This window comes from Watersipora subatra, chromosome 1 (genome assembly GCF_963576615.1).
Source record: "Watersipora subatra chromosome 1, tzWatSuba1.1, whole genome shotgun sequence".
NCBI lineage: Eukaryota > Metazoa > Bryozoa > Gymnolaemata > Cheilostomatida > Watersiporidae > Watersipora > Watersipora subatra.
This window is the reverse complement of record NC_088708.1, coordinates 45,313,221-45,335,941: the sequence shown is the minus strand read 5'-3', so window position 1 is coordinate 45,335,941 and position 22,721 is coordinate 45,313,221. Positions and strand designations below refer to the sequence as shown.

At 36.2% G+C, this 22,721-nt stretch overlaps 1 protein-coding gene across 2 annotated transcripts in view; it reads left to right on the top strand.

The window, feature by feature from the left end:
- The first annotated feature begins 7,488 nt into the window (after positions 1 to 7,488).
- LOC137410532 (sulfotransferase 1B1-like) overlaps positions 7,489 to 22,721 on the top strand; it is a 49,550-nt gene continuing 34,317 nt past the window's right edge. Inside the window, exon 1 of one of the 2 annotated variants that reach the window (XM_068095963.1) lies at positions 7,489 to 7,739. In XM_068095963.1, the coding sequence (XP_067952064.1) occupies positions 7,553 to 7,739 (187 nt within the window). In that variant the 5' untranslated portion in view covers positions 7,489 to 7,552. The remainder of the gene's footprint in view (positions 7,740 to 22,721) is intronic. The other variant, XM_068095964.1, reaches the window with a different exon arrangement.

The window sequence follows — 22,721 nt, the reverse complement described above, 5'->3', positions numbered from 1 at the left end:
ATAAAAGGTTCTGATTGTGTTACAGATAATAACATGCTTGTGTTCAATGTGAGATTTTCAGTGCTGTCAAAATTTTTATAAGAAGATAGATGAGAACACCAATAAATTTGCAGTGAAAAGACCAATATACCGGTAAAAGAGATATGGAAGATGTTAAAACAGTAACCTATGAAAAGAATATGAGTTTTTAAGAAAACCAATGTGAAAACATCAAGATTGGTTTGATGAAAATAATAATATGCTTAATAAACTGATTAGTAAATGAAACAAGGCTAAAGCCTGTGAACTACAATAATGGTTTGAGAAACCTGTACTAATACCGTCTTTCTAGCAAAATCGAGAAACCGATTGTAACAGTGGACCCATATAATGAACTTTTAAAAGTAGAAGGAAAAAACAGAGACTCTTCAACAGGTCGCGGACACAAATGGCATAAAGGATTTTTACAGTAGACTAAGGGAAGTTTACAAATTTCAAAGAAAAGGAACTGCTCAACTTTTTGACCAGGTTGGGACTACAGTATTGAAAGACAAAGACGATACAATGGCGTGCTTTGCCCAACCCTTTGACAAGTTGATACATGGGCCTAGAGCTGTAGATAAAATGCATTTGAACAACTCCCAGGAATAATTGCCGACAAAGAAATAAACAGTATCCCAAGTTTAGAAGAACTCCAAATTGTAATCTAGTCCACCATAGATAATAAAGCACCTGGTATCTGTGGCACTCCTGCAGAAGTTTGGAAACATGGTAGATTATGATTGCAAAAAAGCTGCATGATATGCTTGTACACATTTGAAAATCTGAGCTAAAACCCGAAAACTAGAATAATGCAAATTTTCCCCATATTCAAAAAAGACAATAGACAAGAATGTGGCAATTATAGAGAGATCTGCCTTTTGCCCATTGAGGGACAGATCTTAACCTGTATCATTTTCAATCGCCTAGATAAGATATGTCATTAATTCCTATCCAAAACTTGATCTGGATTCTGAAAAAAACTGAAACACCATAGACATGACCATTAATCTCCATTAAATTTAAGAGAAATGTACTGAACAAAAACAAGACCAACACAAAATTGGCCACAGATTCTCATCATTAGGCCAAGGTTTTTGTCCTAAACACGGTCCAACCAGGCTCAGCCTGGAGAAGCTAGTGGTCTGAAGTTAAGGGTTTCAAAGGTCTGATCCAGCTTCTAGAAAAAGAGCAGTCAGAAACCTGCCTTAAAATTGGCAAAGCAGACCTCCACCTGGAGAAGCAGACCAAGCTAGCAAAAAAATTAGGCACAAATAAAACCAGGAGTCTCCCAACTGTGTGATTTGGCTCTACTGCAGCATAGGAAAATGCTCAATTCTCCTGGGTGCAGTGAGGAGGACTCAGCTATGGCGCAGGCCTGAGCCGACCTTACTCCACAAGACAATTAATTCCTAAAAGATGGAAATGCTGGCTCGTCCAGTTTCTATTGGACACTGACTGCCAACCAACTTCTTGAGTAAACAAGACCTCAATTATCCGCCAGGAACAGTGCAGGAACAGTTCCAAGAAAGCAACGGCCACGAACAGCCTTAGCGATTCACCTTACCATTTGGCTATGAGACACAAATATGGTGTAAGCCTTTGTGATAAGCCACATTAGTAAAAACGCCATTTTAGGATACCGCTTTTGGTCACTCACCAGCGCTTTTTGGAATTTCAGCCCGCCTTGGTCTAAATAGACAAAAACTACTGACTTGTATAACAAGAGAGGATTGCCTGCTGCAAAACAAGATTCAAGTTGACGGAAGATGGGGATGCCGGCTGGGTGGAAATGGCTATTTACCGCCGGGTCACAGCTTAGAGCTATTGGCGCCTGGCACTGATAAAAGGTTGCTCGACCAGCCCACCTCTGGTAACCAGCCTGAGCGACAGCTCAGATCTGGATGGCCACGTGGTTGCAAAGTGTCGCAACCTAACAGGGCAACTCATGTCCCTCAAGTCTGACACTACTATTAGGACCTATACAAATATGAACAGCCAGCAGACAAAGGACAAAAGGGCCTTGGCAATAGGAGCCATGAAAGAATCCACATCGAAGGAAGTAGTGCTTGCTCACCTAGAGTGTCTTATTCAAGGCAGCCAAACCAAACTACCAAGAACCAGGTCAGGCAGAAAGCTTGCTCGACCGGTTAACTGTTACAATTCTGTCTTCAGTAGTAAAAGTGATGAGAGTGTAAGACGTGCCTCTGAAGTAAAGCCCTCCATACCACTCGAGAAAGGACTTAGCCAATTCAACAGCCTTCACTGGCTCAGACCAAATAAGGAGGCGAAATCAAAAAAACAAGTGCAAAACCTTTTAGAGTATGGCTTTGTTGAGCCTACCAGTAAAGCCAGGAGTTTTCTGGTTGTACTGATCTGGAAGATAGACAAGAAGTGATGTTTGTGCATTGATGCCGGCATTTAATTGCAATTACCAAAAAGCACGTAAACCCGATATCTTAGAGAGATAACAGATTGGATATGCTGTCAGGTAGCTAGTTCTTTAACACGCCTGACCTAGTCAGTCCAAAAAAGTCAGCCTTATTCATTCATTCTAATTACTACCCAGAGGCTCACAGAGCGCGTTGAGATGTGCATGCACTATTTAAAGGAAATCTACCAAAAGCTGCAAAGGACCAAGCTGAAACCTTCTAAACACAAGCTGTTTTTGCCCAAATTCCAGTACCTGGACCATATGTTCAGCAAAGGCAGACTGTCTATTAACCCTGCTAAGGTAGAGGTGATGAGGGAGTGGCCTGCGCCTTAGGGTCAAGGAACTGCAAGAACTTTAGGTTACTGCCAACCGTTAATGCCCTAGCTTGCTATGATAGCTTGACCACTGCACAAGCTGACAGCCAAGGCGAAGCCCTAAAAATAGCCTGATAAAGAGCCCTTGTCCTGAAATACCACAAGTCCTAAAAACAGTATATTCTGGATATCAATGCCAGCCGCTGCGGATATGGCATAGGCGCAGTGCTGTCTTAAATTTCAGAAGGTGAGACAAAAGTTATCAGCAAAACTATGACACCTCTAGAGCAAAACTACTGTGTTATGCAAACGGAGGTACTGGTAGTGACCAAAGCTGTAAAACATTTTAGACCGTATTTGTATAGCTAGGAATTACTTTTATGGATAGCTATTCTTACTCTTTGATGGCTATGTTAGAGTAGTCAACTTTCCAACCAAGTGGCTCAATGGTTGAAAATACTGGCCAAGTTTTAGTACACACTAGAACACTGGACCAACAGAAAGCATGGGAATGCAGATGGCCTGAGCAGCAGGCAAATGTGCAAGGACTGTTACTAGTGTGAGCTTATCGAGCTGACGGATAAAGAACTAATGCAGACAGTGCTGACCAAGAAGGACCAGAAAGTACCGACTCTTGAGGACTGAACCATACAAACACTAGTTGGTTGCTTGGGAGTGTCTCTTACCTTAAAAATAGCAAAATTGATCAGAGGAACTATAGGTAGACCTATTGAAATTACCAAGCCAAAAATGAGACAGCTTTCAGTTAGTTGCCCAAAAGTGTCTCCTACTTTAAAAGTGGTAGGATAGATCCTAAGCACTATTGATAGTCCCATAAAAATAGTAGAGTTGAGTCTAAAGCAGCTTCATTTCAGTCTTAAAAGTGGTAAGATTGACCAAGGTACCGTTGGAAGCTTTGTAGAAGTGACCAAGTCGGATTCGCAACAGTTTTTAGTTGGCTATTCCCATGTAACGCAATTAGCATCTAAAGGCACAAGACAGAAGGGTGAATTAGCATGGTTGCAAGCCACAGTTATTAAACAGGAGGCGACCATGTAATGAACAATTGCTGATGAAAAGGTGGTGCCCTTAGAACAGCTGAAGAAAGGGACAAGGAGATGAAGATTCTGCACAACATTCGAGATTCTTTCAGAATCTGGCCTAACGGTATACTGGAAGTTCGGGCGGCTTCACAAAATTATCTGAGGTAGTGCACAGTATGTCCGTCAGTTCGGCAAAAACCTCTCGGCATAGAGGGCACATGCCCTTGGTGACTCTAGAATGAGAAGGACGACAAACCCCTTTGATTTACCTGGTACTAGCCCGACCTGATGGCGATTGTTAAAAAGACTAGTCAAGAGTTGTGAGATGTGCCAGCCCATGAAGCATGGTAGAAACAGTACGCCGGCCAGCTTTAATAAAAATTAGCCACTGACTTAGTTAGCCTACTCCCTGCTACCCTGGATAAGTGTTGGTGCCTATGGACCACTTCATCAGATGCCAGGGTGCTCTAAACTTGTCGGATGCCATGGCACCAGTAGTAGCCAACACACTTGATGAAAGGGTATCCTGTTATCTGGGAGTGTCTGAGTTGGTGCACGCAAACCAAGAAACTAAGTTTGAGTGCCAGTTAATGGCTGAACTCTATCAGCTTTGGTAAATCAACAAAATGCACACCACATCGTACTACCGACAAAACAACCAGATATTAAAAAGAATTTTGGGGCTAGGAGACTCATTCCAGGCCCTGCTGCTCTTGATGAGCCAAGATGAGTAAGGCTTGTTTTTTTCCTAGCTAATAACGGTGTACAGAAGCTCACCACACTCCACAACCAGAGAAAGAGAGAGGGACGACAAAAATACTCATGTTAGTCAGAGAACTAAGGCCTACAGACCAGTTGTGCTACCCTCTCCCTACTGAGTTTTTTATGGCCTATGAGCATGTCATTGAGCTCTAGGATTGATTGAAAACCACGCATGATGCTCTCAAATAAGCTCAGAAAAGAATTTGACAAGGAGACAGGAAAGAGCCGCTTTGTATACCCCTGGCGAGTGAGTGTAGCTTTCCAACAAATGTCAAAGTTCATAGAACTGTACCAGGTCACAAAGACCTAGACCAATCTCATTTATTTGATAGAAAGGCAGGGCAGTCCTCTATCCAAAGTGAATATCATCATACCACGTGTGTCTCAAGGAGTTGTGCTAGGCTACAGCAATCCAGAAAACTAAGAGAGGGTTGAAAGAGGAGACCAGAAAGCACATCAAAGGTACCCAACCACTGTCAAAGAAGCTTGGCATGGCATCTGCCAGTTTACCCAATCAGCAGATGCTGCATTGGTGCATCTAGCAACCAAAAATGCAGGCATTAGGTAATGCAACATTTCGCCATTTTTGTATACCCATGTGCGTGGCAACACGTCTCACCGAGATTAATTGATACAGCATCAATGACGGCATAAAGCACATGACTTTGAGCCAATTGTTTTTTCTGGAGCAGTGACTGGAGTAGAGCCAGTTCCTAGTCAAAAAGGGCTGGAACCCCCGAATTAAGATTGCTCGTTGTACATCCACCCTGATAACAGAGGTCTGGCTACGGTGGAGCCATCAAGGCAGCTAACAGGCTTAACGCAAAAGATAAAAGCCTGACCTGGAAGACAGCTGGCCAGGTCAGCAAAATAGAAAAGACTAGGGAACCGCATTCCCTAACCCTGACAGAACAGCCTTGTCCCATGAACCGTCTAAGGTCTAGAAAATTGGCCAATTTTGTGGGGTGTAGACCAGAAAACCAGCCTCTAAGGAAGCACCAGAGATGGAGAGCTTGACAATTCTGCCAAGTTGAAATGACTAGGCCAAGGCTGCCCAGGCTATGCTGGAGATCGCTGCATAAAGCGATACCAAATATACGCAGCAAAAACTGCTGAGCGAAGATATCTGCCAGCTGGGGTATGGAACGCAGAAACACAGGGCTAAGCTGGCTCTCCTATCCGAGTTCTGATAGGAAAACGGTACTCCCAATGGGAGGAAGTGTGTGGTAGGAGCTAGCCAGCCATGTGTCCAGGCCAGCCAGCCTTGTGTCTGGATCACCTTTTTATCAATTTGCGCTGACCCGACTCGAATCAGCTGGACTACCGACAGAAGATGGACAGCTTGGCACTCAATATAGAAGGGATGTTCACTGAAGTGTCTATATAAAGAGGAAGGAATACAAACACGGGCAAAACACCTTTGTACTTTCTATTTTTTTACTGTATATTGTTTATATACAACATGCATATATATACATATAGACTACCACAGAGCAGCTGACTGGGACTGGCACGGCACATCTTAAATAAGTATTTCCAGCTTCCTTTAAATGATGAGCATGACCTTTACTGATGCTTCAGTGTCACGCTTGACCAAGTATTTCATACTATCAACATTTGACTTTTGGCAATGACCTGAAGGCTGATAGTATAGCTATGATAAGATACAGCAAGCTTGCAGCAACTAGGTACTTGCAAGTACCGTGAATCGCTAGTCATGTTATAGCTATTCAGAGACAGTGAGAGCATACAGCTGGTAAGTTCTTTATTTCAGTTGAAGATGCTGTGCTTAGACACTTCTATGTCATCACAAGCAAGGTTGTCCATTGTAGTTTTGACTAATTCTCGAGATGCAAACTATCATTACGATGATTATACATGCGGATTATGTACTAGCTCCAGATACAGCTATGGATGAACAGTATCTATCAGTTTGCCATCATTTTGTTTTTGCTCATTTATCTGTACCCTGTGACAGCTAGACCATGCAATGTACATATAAAGTTGCTCTTCTAAATATTTTTACCTTCTCAAAGCATTTTTTAAACACAAACAAGAGCCACGATATACATGTAGATTGTTAGTTACAATGATAGATTTTGAGGCACATAAAGCTGATGCTCTTTGATTATTGCACAAGATTACTTTCTCGTTTTTATACCATAAGAATGGCAAAGTGTGCAAAACTTTCAATTAGTCTCAAATGATAAAACAATCTTCTTGAACTGAAATGGTAATCCTGGTGAACAGCTACTAGAGTTGATTTTGTAGTTATTGGTTTCTTGGCCATCTTTTTTACCACCACCACTGAATTGCATATTTTAGGTATTCTATCAACTCATGTCTAGTATAACAGCTTAACACTAGAACTAACCATGTTACTATACCTTTAAGAGTTGCAGTTTTCTAAGTACAGAGATGTGATAGAGCATTCAGTGCTATGATAAATATCACGTGAAAATATTACAATGTTCCAAAATGCCCGCTGCTGGTTTTTAGAGTTGATCCTGTTTTAAGATTATAAATATCAATTTTAAATTCAAAATATTTCAAAATTAAAACTTCAAAATTAAAATTCGCTCTAATTGGTGCAAGTGAAATGGATAGTAAAGAGAGCTTAACGCATCATTGTGGAGTATATTAGACGGACATGCTCTTAAAGAATCCTAACTCTGAAAAGAAGCATTTGACACACCGCCAACTCTAATAAGGAGGTCGCGGAGCAAACTATGAGAAAGGGAGTTGTGCTCTCACATGGAAAGTTTTTGATGCAAGCGGGCTTGCTCTTCTGGCTTTTAATGTGCATAAGTAGTCAGTTCCCCAGAGTAATATTGACATGGTAACCCGTGTGAATACTGCTGTATGTTCCTTACAGAAGATGTAGCTTCTTCAGTCTATGAGTTCTTTTGATGTTTTCAGGTGCTGCCACAGCGGATGTCCAGGTGAGGTTTACTTCACAAGCATAGCATCTCAACCTCACCATGATCAAGTTTGCAAAAAATGTGTACAATAAGGCTGGCATTCTAATAGAATTGAGCAGGGGCAGCTGGTCACTCAATCAGTTGGCTGATATAGCAACTACGGTTAGTAACAAAAATAAACGGGGAGAGACACACGAAATTGAAAATCCACAAAGAGTAGCTGAAGTGCCCAGAGGGCTGGAGGCTGGTAAGGAATGTATTTATAGATTTCTGTTGTTGAGTTTTGCTAGTCTCTAAATGTTGGCATATGTGACACTGGTATTAATCTTCCACTGTCAGATCGGTAGGCACTTTCTTATGCTGAAAAGATCGAAACTGCAGCTGAAAATGGCAAAGGTAATAACAAGTTGAATTCATGAGAGTCTAACTTAGCAGTCCGATTATTCAAACAGCTGAATTTGTTGACAAATAGTTATATATATATACATATATATATACATATATATATATATATATATATATATATATATATATATATATATATATATATATATATATATATATATATATATATATATATATATATATATATATACATATATATATACATATATATATATATATATACATATATATATATATACATATATATACATATATATATATATATATATATATAGTCAAATTGTAGTGAATAGGAGGCCACTTTGGAAAATATATCCACGATATAGGGCTTTTGGATAATAGGAGGCTTCTGATAGGAGGCTTCGCTAAAAACATGCTAAAACAACTCTACTCGTCATGCTGATCGCATACGTATCTATTTTGCATTTTGCAAAAATTTTGCCGGAGAATGCAACATTTTGGAAAATTTTGCAGGTTGGGAGGCTCTGTAGTATGAATTGGAGGGCCTCCCATTAGCGCATAAATTGAATTTTTTATACAAAATTTGGAGTTGTTTTCTCTTTTGCACAAGCAATTATCTTCTCTTTAATTTCATGGACTCCTATTAGGTTTTTTATGTCTAGCATTAGATAGTCTTAGTGTCAAGGTCTACATTACTTCTTTTTATATGAATTTAGCTAAATTCCATATGATATTTAATTTTAAGGATTTTAGTTGCAATGAACCTTGATTATTAGATAAAATGTTTTAATAATAGGTTGCAAATGCCAACTAATTCGGTTTTCAGGACTTTGGTCAACTAATGCCAAAAAAAGACTTATTGGCAAATATTTTTGTGCTTTGATCAAATGTTTGTCATATTGTTTATCCACATGAAAATTTTGTTTCACCCTTTATAGCTTGTTCGTGTTAAGCAACACAAGAACTAGCATTTTGTTAGTTTTAAACAAGTTGCAATAATGATCGGATTGGTATCGAGATCATCATAGTTTTCACATAGAAACAAATACACTTTGTGATCATATATTAAAGCATCGCATATATTCAAGCATGCTGCAAATATGCCCGTCACATTCACAGAGCTAAAATGTTCAAAACATAAATTTCAAACATGAACTGTGACCACTTTCGTTACTAAAACATGTTCATCAAATCCAATCATTGCTACTAGCAAACAAAACTGGAAAAGATAGCATGTGGTGGCCTTTGAATTATAAAAAAGTTTACGATAGGAGCCTTCGATGAAACCAAGGAGTAACTTTGAACACACTGTGAAGATTACATAGATATTCATCTCGCATTTATCAACATTGGTCAACACTTTCATTTCAAAATATCATTCTTAGTCAAAAGAAAAAATGAATTCATAAGCGGCCCCTTTAGGGAGTAGAGTTTAGAGATGTTATAAGCTTAATATAGGCGTGTCAAACAAATAGTTTAATTGAGTGCAACAATGACAAAGACAATATTATTACAAACAATGAGTTTGTATGAACCTAAAGGTCTTTTGTGAAAATGGAACCAACCATCAAAAGCAGCCCGAACAGTTGTTGCAATACCAAAATATTGAAAATTGAATGATTTACAAAGCATAGCATCAAACCTTTTGTCAACAAAAATGGATTATCTGATTTATTTCTGTCAAATAAAGTTTTAGAGCTTCAAAACACTGCTGCTACAATAATTGTCTTGCGATTTGTGTGAGCAGTCCCTTGCATGTTGAGTGTAGTGCAATATGTTATGGTTAGTGTAACCAACGGCTAGGCACAATTTTTTACAATAATATTCTAGCAAGACATCTCTAAAGTAATTGGCAAGGGAACTTTGCTGATTGCAGACACGCCCAGTTGCAGAAAGAACTTCAAGCTTGGATGTCTTTCCTGTCACTGGAGACCTTTTTGGAAATTGAACAACAACCTGTCGTTTGAAGGTCAGGCATTCTAGCCCACTATGCTTCAACGGGTAGAGTTGCTGCTCTTCCTGCAAAGAAACCATTTAGTAAGTTGTATAGTTGAAAATTAGGAGAATTTTGAACCCTACCCATTTTACAGACTTTCCCAAAATATCAAGGAGGTTTTCTAACATTAATTACTAAAAAGTGTGTTCCATCACATTGTTTCAAAATACTTAGGAAATGGACCTGAACTTTAAAAGGAAGCTCTTGCAGCGGGTTACTTTGGCAGCACTACTACATGTAGGTGTGGCACAGAAGATGTCTTCCTACTGAAACTGCATAATTACATTTCTCCTAAAGATATTGCAATTCTAAGTATGCTGATGTTCCACCTAACAATAAAACTTTAATCAATAAGCTTTTCTTTGAAAAAGTTTGTTTTAATGTTGTGGTTAACACAAATCATTTCGCTCAGTAAAATTAAAAACAATGATTATCATCAGTGATTTATTTCAAGCTAATGCTTCTTTGTTCAAATCTTAGTTAAGAATGGTATCATTGAAATATAATATGTAATAAATAGTTGGATTAAGAAAAGCTCTATTTTACAAACCAACAATTACAGCGGTACTGTTCCTTTCCCTTCTAAGCAAAACGCACAAAAATCAACAACATTGTACACATTCAGCCTGTACTATTATGAGAACAGTATATGTCCATCTAAAGCCACAGTTGGAAATCAGAAAAAAAAATTGTGTCACATAGGATTTAAACTTGCAAGATTCAACGCGTTAGACTGACACAATAACAATTGTGCTAATTGACCTTCTTGCAATAGTTTGCAATAATTGAATGTTTAATTATTGCAACTGACAATATTTTATCGCACTCTAGACTGCCATGGTATTTTTAGTACAAACCAAGTTTAGTCCAACTCTTGAGCTGAATAAAACTATTAACTGTCTAACAGTCAATGTTTTTTCATGCACAGATTGACTATTTAATTGTATAAAAATCCCTTATTATTCAGTTGGCCTTTAACACTCTAAGGTTGGTGTGTTTAGATATGCCTATTGCTGCCATCCATGTACCAATTAAGCATCGGCTTACTGTCAGTCATTTTACTGAAAGATCGTGATTTTACTTCATGGTATGTTCACGGGTTTTTTAAACTTCAAACTCTAAAACATGTTTGTAACATTTTATTTTGCAAACGTGTTACCAGAGCTATGCACCAAATCGACATGTTTATGCTTTGTGCATTACTAAACCTATGTAAAGCTGTGATCGCAATGAAACTAAAATGATCATCTCCAATTTTACTTACACTTACAAAACTATTATTTCCGTCAGAACTTAGCAGATTACCGTCAGAGTTAGTGCTGCGTCTTTCATTATCTTTCTAATTACTAAGCCAGATTTTGAATTGGCTGCAATTTCATCAACATATGTAACTCTTTGTTTTTTAAGTCGCGAGGAACTTGCGAAGGCCATAATAACGCTAAATAGTTCAAATGTTGAAAAAAAGATGAGCGTTTCCGAGTTGAAATTTTCCAAACAAAGACTTAAAACAGACTTGCGAATTTATGCAACTTTCATAGAAAAATATTTAGACAACACTGTCAATACTATAAAAGTACTAAAGGTCGTTGGTTATGTTATCAACAAGTAATAAAATTAAGTTACTATGCGACTGCTTGAAAATTTGCTATAGTGTGCATATGACAGTTGGCCATACACTTTGCATAAATGCGCATATGGCAGCAAAAGGGATATCTTGCTATGAACAGTTTCTATAGTTAAATGTTTTCCATGCGCTTCTGCCTTGCCAGTATTTAGGTATTTTATATAATAAAGACATTTAGCTTTAGCTGCTACTTACCACACTCCTAACTGGCAATAGTTTAAAACACCAGAATAGGGTTGTAGTCTATAGCACTAAGCTATCGTACAATACTGTTTTGAATGCATCTTAGGGTGTATCATCTAAGTACTTTTACTATCGCGAAATTCTGCTTGCGACCTGAAACACGGAGGTGAAAAACACTGACTGAAACACGACCACACAGTGGGATGCCAATTTAAAAGCCAAGCAGAACTTCATTGAGACAGCTGATCTAAAAAAGAAACAATATTTACTTGCAACAGGCTGAAACAACAATTACATACAACAGGCAGTGCAGCTCGGCACAACATACTCGTATAGCCAAGATCAATGTTCTATGGCTCTTACAAATATGTTTGTATAAAACACATTTTTATTGAGTAGCTGATTAATTAGCCTGTCATATGTGTACCTATTTGAAAGAAAAGAATCATCTGCCTGCATTGAACCAATAGAAAACATGTTAACAACCCTCACCGACCTGGGATTTTCCGTTTTTGGGAGCACATATTTTTGTTCTCGCAATTTCGTTTTTTACTACAAGTGTAGTAAAAAAACCTTGGTAACTTTAAAGGTCTGACACGGCTGGTTACTTAACCAGCCGTGTCAGACCTTTAAAGTTACCAAGGTTTCAGAAATGGGCAATCAATAGACTTTTGAAAATGGATTACTGATTGCTTCCTATGTTATTAGCGGAAAAGGCTGAGAACACGACCGAGCTCACACTGCAACACACTTTTAGCTTTTTCTTTGCATCATTATATGTAATAAGTTCTGTTGATTGATATGTTTATAAAAATCTCATAGGCGGTGTGGTTCAAAAATAGGGGCCATTCTAACCTGAGGGCACACACATTCATTGGTAAAAGTTAGGTCTTTAACAAAAGCCATTACATTTATGAGAATAGCGATTTGTATAACAAAATATGTTGTATTCTAATAAAAAGTGTATTACGTTGTTCTATATAGATTGATATGGTAATGATGCTACCACTACCAGGCACACTGGCCTTTTAGCTATAACTAAACAACCATTTGTATTAACCGTTTTAGGCAACACTCTTGCTCACTTGAATTCTTGAGTTGTCTGCTCCTGTAATAATATTATGTTTTCCAAACTATGATACAATTAAAAGTGCTCTTGTGAATCCTGGTCATCAAATGTTTTAGCAATTTTTTATAACATCAAATGGCAATTCAAATTTCCTCTCTTCCAACAAAATCAATAATTTTTTTAATCTGTCTTAGCATTTTCAACTTATTAAAGAATGAAGTAATAAATTGTTCAAAAATCATGAACTTGTGGTATGACTACTACTCTATTTCTTACATCTATCGCAAAAAATTATCGTCGACTTTTACGGACCTCAATTGCAATTTAAGAAAGCTTAAGATGAAGAGCTAAATATATAAAATAAGTACATAGATTCATTGCAAGTTTACCAATTTTTGATGAGCTGAAATAGAAGTAGCATAAATTGAATCAGTGCTTTTATTGAATAACAACAGGTTTTATGTAAACTAAAATCATTTATTGTAGGCAGGTGACACTGGAGGCAAATATAAACAGACAAGATCCTCATGCACACTTTTCGATCAATGTGGATTTTATTTGTATTATTAACACTGATTACACTAAAACTATTTAGTTCTTCTTAAATGGCCAGTGATCAAATTTTGAAATCTCACATTGCAGATGCATATTAACCGACTTAGCGTTGGAAGGCATTTGACACCACAACGATCGTTTTCCCTATATTTTCCAAGTTTATTAAAAATCCAAAAAGTTTACATCACTTCTATTATTTGAATTATTTTGATTCTGATCAAACAAAAAGTCACTAATGATCGCAGGATCAAATAATCTTTTATTTTACCGTTTTGAAAGTCGAGCTGATGTTGACTGTTTTTTCCAAATTTTATTCTTTTTCAAGGAGAGGCAATTTGTTTAGTTTTTAGCACAAATCAAAGCCTCTCAGATAATCATTTCATATTGTAAATCATCAACCGATATATTGTTGATGATATTTAAAACTTACTAGTGTTCATATCCTTTGTTTAACGTTACTAGGCGACAGTTTTATAAACGTCTACCGAAAGCGACATAAATTTTGTTTCTTCACGCAACCGGTAAACGACATTTTAGTCGTTTCTCTGCCAAAGGGTTAACACTAAAATAGTACGTCCAGCAAGTCCAGCAAAATCAAGAAAAGTTTAGACCAACAGATTTTGCAAGCAAATAATTTTTTTAACAAATATGCTTCAAGATGTCATTTCTTACAGAAATAATTTTTTCAGTTGTCTAAGCTAGGATTATTAAAAATAAGTCAGCTTGCTTTATAACTCGCATGTTTTTAGACCACTTTAAATTACTCTTTCTAGGTTTAATGTTTTCTTCCAAAATACGCATGATACAACTAAAACACAATTAACACTAAAATAATATGTCCTAAGCTCCAACGAACAACATGAGCCTTCAATTGCTGTGCAGACGGCTTTTCTCCAAAAATTGTAATCTATTTGAAGAAGGTTCAATGCTGGGACAAAAAAACATGAAGTTGCCCTTTCGAGCACTTTAAAAAAATTCAAAAAATCTGAGATTATATAGACATTATTAAAGTCCTTTAAATAGCTCAGAAGTTTCTAGTAGAACAGATTTTCAGCCTTGGTTTACACGATTATGGCATGTGCTTTTACAATAAAGTTACTCTGCCATTGGCATGCAAGTGCCACTGCGCCTGTTTGTTACAGTTCGTTTTTGTAACACTATTCAAGAAAACTGAAATAATTACTAGCTCAGGTAAAATTTCCACTTTAATGCTCATATCAACCGATTAAACAATTAAAAACATTCTGGTTAATTGGCAGTAGACATGAATTTGGAGACAAACAAGAAGGTGAAGTAAATAAAAGCAACAAAAGACTGATTGATACTTGTTGTTGCTAACTAACAAGGTGAAAGCGGTGTCTGTCTGACTTTTCATTTATCCATCGTCGGAATACAGTTAGGAAAAATATATATTTTTGATGAGACTAGAGCTCATAACATTCATCTGGGTATATCAATACTCCAATGCTTGCACCAATAGGTAGCTTTCCAATTTTTGGGAGTTTATGAAAGGCTAGTCATTTTTTCTATTTTTTGACACAACTGACATCTTCTAATGGCAAACTAGTTTAACTCTTTTGCTACTGCATAAAATTCTGACCGAATGATTAACCTTCCCAAATTAATTCAAACGTTTTTTCGAAAAAAAGCGATATACCGCTAGTATTTAAGCAATAACTCAAAAATGAAAACAGATATTATTTTACTGTAAAATGCATCTTATTTAAAAGAATGTTCTCTACAAGGTAAGCTTAGAATTGTTTGGTGAATCTCACTCTCACAATTTTTCTGACGCTTTGTTTGCGATAACGATCTGGTTTTGCCGTTTTGAAAAAATGTTTGGAAATTGAATAGTTGAACAAAAATAATGTATATTGGTTGCACCTGACTAGCAACAAGGTGGTCTCGTGCGAGACCAGACTTTATTAGTCTAGCTAATGTGTAGGTTTCGTAATGAAAAGCAATGTGAAACCCTATTGAAACGTCAATACACCGGCTTACTGTCTGTACTTAAATTACTGTGAAATGTTAGAATGGTTGAACTGCAAACGAATTATATTGGTTGCACCTGCTTGGAAACAAATTTCTTTAATTGGAGGCATAATTTGATGTGTCTAGCTAATGTGTGGGCTTCCTAATAAAAAAAGTGAAACCCTATTAATAAGCTGATGCATAGGCTTGCGGTGGCAAAAGAGTTAACGATGTACTAAAATCTATAATAGCGAACCCTATACATACTCTTATTGCTCCAGTTCGGCAAGAATGTAAACTATATTTTTAAAGCCAGCTATAAAATTCTCGTCATTGAATTTGAGAATTTGCACCAACTTGACACTTTACTTCATGTGAAAGTATTTATGTTGCATCAAACAAAAGCTTTACATAAATTATTTTTAGGTGGAGTTCCCGTTATAAGAGGAATGCATTATAAGAGCATTTACTGGACAGATATTCCAACCAGATAAAGTCCAAACTATGCCCATACACTTGAAGTTCATTCTTTGAATTACCATACTGGGATTGAAATTGAAATACGACATAACAGTCAATCAAGAGAACTTCAATTTATTTATCATACAGGAAACAAATACATTATGTTTAGAGAAAAATGCAAGTGTTTTAACAAAAAAAGTTTGAGCCATGTACATGTATATATAGTACGTAAAAAAAACTACTTTTTATTTTGCGATTTCACTTTTCACAAAGAACCAATGTCCCTGTGTATCACGAAAAATGAAGGATAACTGCAAAAGATAGCTATGACAAGCAGAACGGGATTTTGAGCAAAAATTGGATTTATCACAAACAGATTGTAAGTAATACTAATATGCGAGTCAATCTATTAACCAACATGAATGCCATTGAAAGTTATAAAGGGTATAGCATGGGGCAAATTATTAACTCTTTCGCTACCATAAGCCGATGTCACGGCTTCCGAGGTAATATAAGTACAGACCATAAGCCGATGTATTGGCTTATCATGAGGATTTCACTTTCCTTTTCATTACGGAGCACACACATTAGCTAGACAAATCAAACTCTGTCTCTACCAAAACAATTTGGTTGCCAATCACCCGCAACCAATAGAATAATTTTTAGCCTAACAGTTTCATTTCTACTTATTATCAAAACAGAAAAACCAGATCATTATCGTCATGGCAATAAGAAACACACAGCGTTCATTCAACGCAAAGAAAGCGTCAGAACATTTGTGAGATTGGGACTCACTAAACAGTTTCATAGTTATTTTGTAGAATTTTTTTGAAAAAGATGCATTTAACAGTGAAACGGTAGGTTTTGATTTTTGTGATATTACTTAAATACTAGCTGTATATCAGTTTTTTGAAAATTTGTTTGAATTAATTTTGTTAGGTCAGAAATTGATGTGATAGCAAAGGTGTTAAATGTATTTGCCAAAAATAATATAATTGAATTTTTAAGACTAGAAGTGATTTTTTATCTCTATAATTGTAAAATACCTCTAAAAAAAATTTTTTTTTTCACTAAAGCTCATTCTACGTTTCTCAATATTTTGGTCTATAAACACCCTGATTTACCTTCACTAAGTTCTTGTGTCCACTCTCTTCTGACCAGAAACATCCCAAAGATGTATGTAAGCTGTTTGAACCTTAAATTGCCAGTTCTGTAGATAACTTGACTAGCATCAAAGGGGATGCAGGACATGTTATGGCAGCACTCTGCAATGATTCATAACAAAATAGAAATAACAAGTTTTTTTTAATAGAACCTTTTCCGATTTACATTAACTGTTTTCAACATACGTTTACAGCAAATCGTTTGCAAGTTCATTGATTGCTGCAGAAAAACAAAAACTGAGCAAGTAGAAGTGTATTTGGTATTCTAGCCCTGACATTCAATCACAGCTTTTATACTCCTCACCGGTGTAGTCTTTAGGCATTAGAAGAGCATGACTTAAGCAATGTGAACAAAATTTCAAAAGCGATCACCAAGTCATGAAATCGATTGTCAGTTGTCTGACCTTGATTTGGACTTGGCTTCTAGATAGTATTGTAAGGTAAAGTTTAGAGCTCGTCACCATGGGTGTTAACTGCAAGTTTCTGTTCCTGTCTCAGACGCTACGCTAACCTATAGTTTGTACAAGTGCTATCGCCGGTAAACAGGAAACAGGAATGCAAGAACACGACAACTATAAACATGCAAGGGTGAATAGGAGCTGTGTACATAATTGAAATTAAGCAGTTATTCACAGGGCATAGTCCAATTTGTAAAACATAATAACCAGAACCTGACGTTCAACCAAATTATTGTTAACCTTTTCCACACCGTTCCCGTAAATCTTATGGGCTGAGAGCGCAGTCTCAGCGCACCAAACCCGTAATTGCCATCAGATCTGAGTCTTCGATAGGTATTTTTTAAATTCATTTATTTATTTTAAAAATGGCACTAAAATTTTTCATTAATATTTTGAGGAGTTTTAAAAGATATCATACTACTGCTTTGAGGCTGTAATTACTCCCTTCTACGCATGTGCAAAAAGAACACTTTGTTAGAAGTTGAACGGTCTTTATGGAAAGCTGATCATCATGAACGGATGCGATATTTGAAGCGCTATTAAAAAGATTTGTTTACAGGAAGATAACAACAGGTTTGAAAGTGAAGAAGGGGATTTTAGACCAAAAAATGTGAGGAAGCCGATGAAAGTAAAAAAGAGAATCAACAAAATGAATGGGATTGCGAAAGTGAGACTGAAACGGCCGGTGTTGAAACGGCTAATAATGACGGATATCAAAGAGGAGCTGATTTAAAACCAAAATAATTACATTTTGCTAACAGTCTGGCAGGAGTATAAGTTTGAATTCTTAAACAGGTAGGTGTTTTTTATTATTCAAAGCTTTTTAAACATCGGTCACTATAAATATTATTTTGAACGAAACAAATAAATATGGCCTTCAAAAACATTGCGATGCGTCGGAGCCTGTTAATGATAAAGATTTGGCGAGTTGTTTGTTTAGTTTTGCATTTAGGTATTCTCAAAAAGCCTACTATGCTGCCTTACTGGTCCACTGTCACATTCCTTTATTATCTACGCTGATTTTTAATCAATTTAAAAATTGAAAGAAAATTAGAAGCAAGCTTACACTTTATTGACAATTTTGAAGACCCTACTGGCAATAAAATGTTCAAGTTAGAAAAAAATTTTGCCATGACATGCGACTGGTTCTATCCTGTTTTTCACTCTGATAAATTTATATCTGTAGATGAAAGCTTGCTGGCATGGGAAGGATGGCTCAACTTCAGACAGTATATTCCATCTAACAGATCTAAATTTGGAATTAAGTTATTTGCTTTCCGTTGCTGTCTCTGGCTATGTGCATCAGTTGTCTGTATACATTGTCGACGAGCAAGCTGAATGCACTGGCAGCGGAGTCACAAGTGGAATATATTTGTGCAAGTCATGTTTTGATCTTTACCATGCTAACTAAATTTATTTACAAATGGTATTTTATTGTTTCCGCAAATGCTTCACTGCTTTGTATTGCTAGCATTTTTACATAAATTTGCTAATCTATTGTATTAGTTGTGCATTGGTGTGCTGCATTTGTTGCACACTTTCATCTTCAGAGCAGCGGTCTAATCAAAAAGTTCTGTTCTCATATTGTTTTGCAATCTAGTAGTCCATGATTTGCTGTTTCTGCTCATAATAAATGTTACTTCATGTTTTTTGCTGCTTCACCAAATGTGTGAATATAGGCTCACGACTTAATTCTTCTTGCACACAACCGGTTAATGTTTGCTGCAGCACACATAAACCTGTGCATTGACTTTATATGCAAAACTTTTACATAGATCTATAGTCTCAAGAAATGCATAAAAACTAGAGCAAAAAATCGTAACTGCATATAATTATATATGTCTAGCTGCCAAGTTTTTGCAAGCTGTGTGGAGGAAAAAATCTCATTCTGCAGGAAAGTTTCTCAGCTTCCAGATGCATATTTATTCACAGTTTTTGTGCCAATTTGCACAAAAGTTGGAGCAACCTTGTCGGGTGACTGTCTTGCGCTGCTTATGGACAAGGCGTCTTGAGCATTTCCAGTGGCGCTCCCGCTATACATTGGAGCTCATAACTCCACTTTTAATGCTCTTGGACGACTAATCTTTTTTGAAATTGTTGTGAACATATAAATCCATGCAGGAATTATTTATACAACATTGCAAAATTGCTTTTAGTAAATATAAAAACAATTGAAAATGACCGACAAAAATAAAAAAACTCGTCGCTTCAACGAATTGAGAGTTTTGCAGGAAAACAAATGCAAGCTAGCTACATAAAAAAAATCAGCTTGTAGAGAAATTTCTCAGCATTCTTGTGCATGTTAATTTATGTATCTACCTCAATTTTGATGAAAGTTGATGCAGTTTTTACGCAGTGGTATCGAAGGCTCAAATAACCATAGTAAATGCTCTGGTGCGCTGGGGGAATTCCAGCCGTAAGCCCGCGGTCACTAAAGGGTTAGTAAGAACTCTGCACCAGCTTCATGAAGCTAAAAAGTCATACATAATAGTTACATATATATGGAAAAAGAGACAAACCAAAAAGCAGCAACACTTATTCAATACTAAGAATGATTAACAAAGCTGAGAATATTAACCAGCATAATGCGCAGTAGCACTGACATACATTTGCTGCTTGAATGGTATGTTTCCAACAAAAAAAACGGGTTCATTTTTTTAAAAAGATTACTACTCCCTAACAAGCAAAATGATAACAAGCCACGGAACTACGAGTTAGCAACCTAGGCAGCTAAGTTGTACATGTAATCCAGATGAGTCTATTACGGTTTTTAGCAAGGCAAATAATTAACCAATATTTGAGTGTTCACCAAACTAAATTTTCTTTAATGTGCCATTTTTAGCGGCACAAAGAAATCAAATTTTTGATGATCATTTGCACCGACTTGAGGCAGGTGGTAAGAGTGAAACAAACTAGATTTGTTCGACTTAGTCAAAAGCGTATAAAAGTATTAGGCACAATTAGCCACATGAATACTTGTTACAGAAATATCTATCATACTAAGATAGAGTTTAAAATCATTTCCATGAAAAGCCTGTTGCAGTGGCTTCTTTTTGTCCTGGGAACATTTGAAATCCTTTAATAGAAAATGCAAAACCTATATAAAATATATAGTATAATATAAAATTAAAACTGGTAGCAAATTTATGTTAGCGATGACATATTTTTATTGTAGTTTTACATTAGCACTATTTGTTCTAAACAGTTTGGTAACTACATGAAGTATTTAACAAACTAACGTCAACTCCTTTACTACGAAAGGAATTTCTTTACTGCGACATAAGTAATTAGTGACACCTAATTTCTAAAATGAGTCTGTATAAATGGTTATAACTTTAAACCACATGATCTATTAACAGTCTTTTTATAGCAAATTAATCAGTATAATAATACGTTAGTTGATGCCGCAAAAACTATAAAAAATGTGTTGCAGAATGAGAGGGAACACTTTTCGTTCATTTTGAAATTACCGTGAGGTGAGCATAAAACTCGAGTCAGATGATTCATGAATATTATTAGTTTACAATATATTATTACTGATAAAAATAATTACTCTCATCAGCAATATTACTCAATAAAATTACCCAGTCCATAGAACTAAAACTAGTAAAAATTTGTGGCTGTTATGCCTCTGACATGACTGTCATTTCTAAGAAGAAATTGTCATAAAGCAAGTATTCGCAAAGCGAAACTACACTTGGGTTGTAAACATATTTTTATTGGTTCAACATATACAAACAATTGCTTTTTTCATTCAGGTATATATACAGTAAAGTAATTTGTCAATTACTCACTAATCATAAACAATTTGGGTCATGATCTCAGAAACCATGGTTAAATCAGTGGTTTGAGATTGGGAGTTATCTACACTACTATCAAAAGGAGTGAGTTCACAGCTATTTTGCAAAACAAAATTTTGATTTTACCTCAATTACAGCAGGTTTTATGGTCAATAAACTGAATGCATGTAATTAATGCATGCTGAATGCTGAAACCATTAATGCCAAAACATAGTTCCGAGAAAACAAGTGTTGAAGTTTGAGAAACAAAAACTAATGCACAATTGTGTTTACATTTCAAAATGTCATAGCAACCAATATCAATCAAGATGTTGTGATATTTATCTAGATTTCTGAATTTATATCCAGAAAATTATGCTGAAGTTAAAAATCTAAACAGATTGTAGCTGGTTGTCATAGAAATAGCTGTATATCTAAAAAAATGTATTACTTATTCAGTTAGTGCAGCTTTATAGTCGGATAACTCAACTTCATGGTTTGCGACTTGACCATGGTTTTTGAGATTGCGACCCATTCGTACAAAAGCTTGACAAAGCCACATCATGCAGCACTTGGTTATGCGAAAACACTTTGACTATCTTTACTGTCCTACTATGTTCACAGTAGCTCAGGAGTTGAACAATTTGATTCGCACTGAAACAGCTTCGTCAAAAGAAAACAGAAGCAATCAGTGTAAAATCTGCTTTGTATTACTTTTACGTCATGCTTTGCTGTATTTGAGAATCATATTGTATACGTGTATAATTCAAAAAAAAAACAATACCAGAGGTTTCCAAGCTTTTAATATTAATCGAGCTAATTATTATTATAGCTAATTTAATTCTTAAATGATTAAAAAAATAACTGAGACAATTTATGCGTAAATTATTGGTGAGCTTGCAACAAAACTTACATTACAGTTATTTAGTCTCAAACCATTTACCGTATCTTACTCTGCTGTGTTGTAAGTGCAAAATATGGGGAAAAGTGATCACAAGATCTTAAAAGATCAAAAGCAAACAGTTAATCGCAGTCATCACAAAAACGTCATAGGTTGGAATTCCTTTACGAAACGGCTAAAATGGGGTGTAAGTTGCGCAGTGATGGCTTCTGTTTAAACTTTTTTGCAACCTCATTTGTCAAAATATTTTTACAAATTTACCTCATGTATTCAATAAATCATGTCTATTGTCCTTAGGTGACTATTTCCTGATCATTGTAATGCTGTCACTTTGAGCACTGATATCTCAAAACCTCGCCTAAAAATTATTTTATTTTTTAACTTTAGTTCGAAGGAATGTATACCATCATCTGATGACATGAGGAGCCTGTTGGTCACCTGCGATAGTCAAAGGATTCTGCAGAAATTGTTCATGCTTTTTGACAGGAATTATGGGTCACATGATCAAATTACGACAAAAAAATTACACCAAGCTGAAAAAATTGTAAAGTAGCGAGCATTTATAATTGAGCATGTATATTTGATGAGAGCTTCCCGGTAGAACCCGAAGTGTTTGTCATAAACTAGTGCTACGAGACGTTTTATACCGAGGCTGTGATTGGCCTTTAATTTTACGTGATAACACTGCATGTCAGAACAATA